The sequence below is a fragment of the Equus quagga genome, chromosome 1 (assembly GCF_021613505.1).
Source record: "Equus quagga isolate Etosha38 chromosome 1, UCLA_HA_Equagga_1.0, whole genome shotgun sequence".
In the NCBI taxonomy this organism is placed as follows: Eukaryota; Metazoa; Chordata; class Mammalia; order Perissodactyla; family Equidae; genus Equus; species Equus quagga.
In genome coordinates this window covers 16695411-16701410 of record NC_060267.1, presented here as the reverse complement: position 1 = coordinate 16701410, position 6000 = coordinate 16695411, and the positions used below count along the sequence as shown (strand labels likewise).

General features: G+C 53.6%; 1 protein-coding gene across 3 annotated transcripts; it reads left to right on the top strand.

Moving 5' to 3' along the window:
• The first annotated feature begins 639 nt into the window (after window positions 1-639).
• On the top strand, window positions 640-4495 carry ANKRD33 (ankyrin repeat domain 33). Of its 3 annotated transcripts, none has more exons than XM_046654359.1 (5): window positions 640-762; window positions 1100-1349; window positions 1633-1675; window positions 1853-1993; window positions 3260-4495. In XM_046654359.1, the coding sequence occupies exons 2-5, from the start codon at window positions 1185-1187 to the stop codon at window positions 4000-4002; spliced, it is 1092 nt and encodes a 363-aa protein (XP_046510315.1). In that variant the 5' UTR covers window positions 640-762; window positions 1100-1184; the 3' UTR covers window positions 4003-4495. The 3 variants fall into 3 exon arrangements, with proteins under 3 accessions (XP_046510315.1, XP_046510308.1, XP_046510324.1); XM_046654352.1 differs by having other exon boundaries at window positions 1546-1675; XM_046654368.1 differs by lacking the exon at window positions 640-762 and having other exon boundaries at window positions 1239-1349; window positions 1550-1675.
• Window positions 4496-6000: the final 1505 nt, after the last annotated feature.

Sequence of the window (6000 nt, the reverse complement as noted above, 5' to 3'; positions counted from 1 at the left end):
AACAATCCATTAAATTTAATATTAATTTAAAGACTAGCTTCAAATAATTTATTATTAATTTAATAATAAATTTAATTTATTTAAATTAAATTATTTATAATTATTAAATTATTAAATATTGATGCAATTTAAATATTTCATATTTAATTCACCACACCAAAGCTAGCCCATTGAACTTAATATGTCATCATTTCTGTACTCCTACTTAGGCAATGTTTTATGTTTTAATTTCCCCGGAATTTCAAAAAACAGGTCCAGGTAACCCATAGAGACCCACCCGCCCCGAGGGCTCTGTAGTCCCGGCCCCCAAGAAGCGAGATGCCTGCGCTGGCGCCCTCTGCCACCCCCGCCCCTCACCAAGCTCCGCTCCGCCAAAGGGGAAGGGACCTCCGGCTTTCGGGGCTGGGTCCCGAGACCTCACGATCCTCTCGTCCTCCAAGGCTCTGTTTCTGGCGCAGCGGGTCTTCCTAGAAGACGGAAGGTGGGCGCGTCTGGGGGAGAGGAGGGTCTTACTCTCAGAGCCGCCCCCGCGGGGCGGAGCCGCCGGGCAGTGCCCAGCCCGCTCTGGGCAGGATCCTGGGGCGGGACTCGGGCGGCTCCAAGAGAAGAGCCCCCGCCCTCCCGGCCCCTCATCCTTGCTAACCCGTCTTGATCCAGCTCAGCCCTGGGTGTTTGCAGTGGCTGTTTCCGTAAGTCGGGCCATCTGTTACCTGCGTTCTTCCTGGGAAGAGGCAGTCCCCGTCGGGCCGCTCTGGAGACCCGGTGAGTGTGCTCTCAGGAGGCTGGGGGATACTGTGGGCTCAGGCGGGGCCCCAGCAACAACTGCCTCCTAGGGCCCCTCCGAAGCCAGGTGAGGTCCCGTGGCCAGGAGAAGACCACCCTCTCCTTGAATCTCACTGGACCCCTTCAGTAAACCCCTTCTGCCTTCTTAGGGCTCATGCCACTCGCGTCCCTCCACCGGGCGTCCTCTCTCAAAGGCGGATGGGGCGGGACACCCAGGAAAAGGCTCTCCCTGGGGCAAGGGTTGGGCGAATTGCAGCTGTTGGGACCCCTCTCTGGGATCCAGGGAGACACTGCCCCCCTCCGTTCTGTGTTATAGATGCCAGCGGTGTGAGGAGGAGGGACTCGCCTTCTTGCCCCCAGGTGGAAAAGGAAAAGCTGCCTTTGCGAGGGGAGGGCTGGACATGTCTGAGGCGCTGTCCTGCCCCAGCAATGAGACCCCTGCCCCAGGCTGCAGACTGGGGGCCCTGTACTGGGCCTGTGTCCGCAATGACCCTGCCCAGCTCCAAGCCAGGCTGGATGATGGGGTCTCCCCAGAAGAGGCCACCCAGGTGGACGGCAACGGGAGGGTGAGCAACCCCGGATGCTTCCCAGGCCTGCTGGGGCAGCTCTGCGTCCCCACCACGCCATCCTGGTCTGACTCCCTGCGAGAGTTTCGCACTCAACACCCACTACCTGGGTCCTCAGGAAGAAGGGAGGGGGTGGGACATCTCTGGGACCTATGTGGGTTTAGAGGGCACAGGGGCTGAGCTGCCCCACCCCCAGACAGGCCTCATGGTCGCATGCTACCACGGCTTCGGGAGTGTCGTGGCCCTGCTCAGCCGCTGCCCTTTCCTCGATGTGAACCAGCAGGACAAAGAAGGAGACACAGCCCTCATGCTGGCTGCCCAAGCAGGTGTGAGGCTGTGACCCCAACTTCTGCCGGTTCCCCCCTTTCAGACAGGGCCACAGCCCGCTACTTTTTGCATGATCTCCTTGCACCCCAGGCTCTGCCATGTTGGGTGGAGGGTGGGTTTGGGGCTTCATCACCCCCTTTCCTGATGAGCCACGCTCTACCGTTGGTGCCCTGCAGGCCACGCGCCTCTGGTGAGTCTCCTGCTGAACTACTATGCGGGCCTGGACCTGGAGCGCCGGGACCAGCGGGGGCTGACTGCGCTGATGAAGGCTGCCATGCGGGACCGCTCGGAATGCGTGGCTGCCCTCCTCATGGCAGGTGCATAGGGCCTGGACTGGCATGCGTGGCCTCCAGTCCCTCCGCTAATCCTCCTCGCCAGACACTAAATCAGCTGTCATAGTTGCAGAGCGGAGAGAGGTGGCAGTGGAGGATCAATCTAGGCCAACCTCCTGGAGGAGGGGAGTGTGCTTAGGCCTCTCACAGTCAACAAAGTCCGGCTATGGATAGTTCTATTTACATGGTGAATGGCAGTCCCAGAAGAGAAAGCTCGGGAGAATAACCTAGATGAAATGAAAAACCTAAAACAAAAAAGGCTGGGATCTGGAACCAGAGTCTCGGGTTCTAGTCCTGGCTCTGCCACCAGCCGAGTGACCCTGGGCAGATGGCTTCCCTCTTTGGGCCTCATCAGTATAAGGAGGGTGGTGGCCTTCTCTGGGATGACTTCCAGCTCTGACAGGCCAGGGTTCCAGGGACACAGTGATGTGTAGTTGAGGTATGTGGAGTTGTTCCGAGGTGAAGTCCATGCTGTCCATGGAGTCGTGGGTCCTCATTGTTCCCCGAGGTGGGGCTGCCCTCTGTGGGTCCCTCTGGGTGATCCTGGCCTCCGGATTTTCCCTTCCCCATCCTATCAGACTAGGATTGGGGAGCTCCGTACCCCCTCTTTTGTCTCAGTGACTGCTCCTCCCCGCCCCCCAGGATTAGAGGGGCATAGTGATGAAGAGAAGAACCAGGAGTGGGAACCAGCAGGACCGCCCCTCCACCTCCCCAGAGTGGGCAGCTCAGGTGTCTCCCTGCCCTGGGCAACCTGCACACCACCCCTCTGCTCAGTTCCTTGGTTCAGTCTTAAACAGGAGATTGGGATGTGGGGCTGGTCCTGTCCCTGGGCTGTAGCCACTGAGGGCTCCCAGATTCCAGCTGCAAGAGGATGGGACTCTATGGTTTTTTTTGTTTTGTTTTGTTTTTGTTTTTTTTTTAAAGATTTTATTTTTTTTCCCTTTTTCTCCCCAAAGCCCCTCTGGTACATAGTTGTGTATTCTTCGTTGTGGGTCCTTCTAGTTGTGGCATGTGGGACGCTGCCTCAGCGTGGCCTGATGAGCAGTGCCATGTCTGCGCCCAGGATTCGAACCAACGAAACACTGGGCTGCCAGCTGCGGAGCCCACGGACTTAACCACTCGGCCACGGGGCCAGCCCCTCTATGGTTTTGAATCTAACCCAAATCAGTCCTGCTGCTAAAGAACCTGCCCTTCTGCAAGTCACCAATCCTGTCCCACCCCACGTCCCCCTTGTAACCTCCCCCCACCCAGGTGCTGACCTGACAGCGGTGGATCCCGTTCGAGGCAAGACGGCCCTGGAGTGGGCACTGCTGACCGACAGCTTCGACACGGTGTGCAGGATCCGGCAGCTGCTGCGCCGGCCCCAGGTGGAGCAGCTCAGCCAGCATTACCAGCCCGAGTGGCCAGCCTTGCCCGGGCTCGTGGCCCAGGCCCAGGCCCAGGCCCAGGCCCAGGCCGCCCCATCTCTCCTGGAGCGACTACAGACCACCTTGAGCCTGCCCTTTGCCCAGTCTCCTCAGGAGGGGGGTGTCCTGGACCACCTCGTGACCATCACGACCAGCCTGGCGAGTCCCTTCCTTACCACGGCCTGCCAGACCCTGTGCCCTGACCACCCACCTGCACTGGGCACCCGAAGCAAGTCTGTGCCAGAGCTGCTAGGCAGTGCCCCGCCCCCTCCCCCAGTGCCCCAGCCCCCTCAGGTGGTCCCCGGCTCCCGGGTCTTCGTCCCCTACCAGAGCCCTCAGGGCATGTTGAGCATGTGCCCTCAGTGGCTACAGCCCAGGGACAGTACCAGCCCCAGGCCCCAAGCTCCCAAGATCCTCCTCTCCAAGGCACCCTCATCTCCCTGGCAGTGCAAGCTGAAGCCCCGGCCGTCAGGGCATCGAATGCTGGCCCTTCCTCTCTGGAGATACCAAGAGCTCAGGATGGAGAGGAGGAGGCAGGAGGAGGAGGAGGAGGCCAGGTTGTCACAGAGCCAGGGGAAGATGGGCTAGGCTGGGCTGGGAGCAGGTAATAGGCCCCTTGCTGAGGCCCCTTTGCCCTCTAGAGGCCCTTCAGCCTTCCCATCCTTCTCTGTGAATAACCGCTGGACGAGGTTATTCACACGGCATTGCTCGCCACAGTAAGAGAGTAGAAACAACCTAAGTATCCATCAGTAGGGGACTGGCTAAATCAATTATGGGTGTAATTACTGTACACCCATGTGATATATTCTATATAGTGGTAAAACAAGAGTAAGAGAGCTCTTTATGTTCTGATATGAAACTATCTTCAAGATGTATTAGGTGAAAATAACCAAGGAGTGGAACAGTGTGTCTGGCATGCTACTATTTGTCAAAGTGAAATGTGCACCAAGATAAACTTGACTAATACAAATAAATAGTGGTACCAAGATTTATTTAACTACTTAATGAGTGAACCAGCAGGATGGATCAAAGGAAGAAATGAGGGCCGGCCCTGTGGCCAAGTGGTTAAGTTGGCGCGCTCCGCTTGGGTGGCCTGGGGTTTCATTGGTTCGCATCCTGGGAGCAGACATGGCACCGCTCATCAGGCCATGCTGAGGCGGCGTCTCACATAGCACAGCCAGAAGGACCTGCAACTAGAATATAGAACTATGTACTGGGGGGCTTTGGGAAGAAGAAAATAAAAAATGTTTCAACAGATGTTAGCTCAGGGCCAATCCTTAAAAGAAAAAAAAGGAAAAACCATTATTGACAGTCAGTGGAAAAAGGAATGCTGGAATAAGATTGCAAAGTTAGATACAAAAATGTTAATCCCTGCCTGGCAATAAAACTATAACTGGTTGTTGGTTTTTTTTTTACCAGACAAAAATAATTTGCTATGTATCAATCTACAGTTTAACCTCTTAACTTTATAGAGTCTGGGCCCTAATCAATAGTAACTAGTATGTCAGCAAAGTTACTTCCCCTAGATGACCCGTAGGTGGGGTTATTAGCCAGTGATCTAAAATATCTTTGAAAGGGCACAGTAATTTTTACAAGTGCCTTATTTACAGGTTTTGGATATTCTTTCTTAACACATTGTGACATAAATATATTTGCTTGTTTACTCATAATAATAAAGGCAACCACTTATAAGGTGCTTACTATATACATTAATACATTCAACACTCAAAATAATCCTATGAGGATCTTTGAGGACATGCAGCACAGAGAGGGTAAGGAATTGCACAGGGTCTCACAGCTAGAAATAGGCAGAGATCAAGAGTGAGAGCCAGCCATCCAGTTGTGGAGGCCAGACTCTTAACACTAAGCCACACAGCCTCCCTGGCACCTCCCTGGAGAGGAGCATGGAGGTCTTCTCTGGAAGATGACCGCACAGCGGGTCACGGCCGGAAGGGAAACTTCTCACTGAATATCTTTTTGGACCTTTTGAATTTTTAAAAAATAAACTTTAGTTTTTAGAACAGTTTTAGATTTACAGAAAAGTTGTGAATATGGTGCAGAGAGTTCCCATACACCCCACACCTAGTTTCCTCTATTATTAACATGAGTATAGAACATTTGTTACAATTAATGAACCCATATTAATACGTTATTATGAATAAAGTTCATGCTTTCTTCAGATTTCCTTAGTTTTTACCTAATGTCCTTTTTCTGTGCAGAGCTCCAACTAGGGTACCAAATTACATTAATCGTCACGCCTCCCTACGTTCCTGTTGACTGTGACAGCTTCTCAGATTTTCCTTGTTTCAGATGGCCTCCACAGTTCTGAGGAAACTGGTCGGGTATTTTGTAGCGTGTCCCTCATGGGATTTCTCTTTTGTTTTGCTCATGATTGGCCAGGGTTTATGGGGTTTCAGGAGGAAGACCACAGAGGTGACACGCCATTCTCCTCACGTCTTAACAAGGGTACATACGATGAACGTGACCCACCACGGTTGAGCCGACCTTGAGCACCTGGCGGAGGTCGTGTTTGTCAGGTCCCTTCACTGTAAGTGACCCTTTTCCTCCCCGTTTCTATGCTGTACT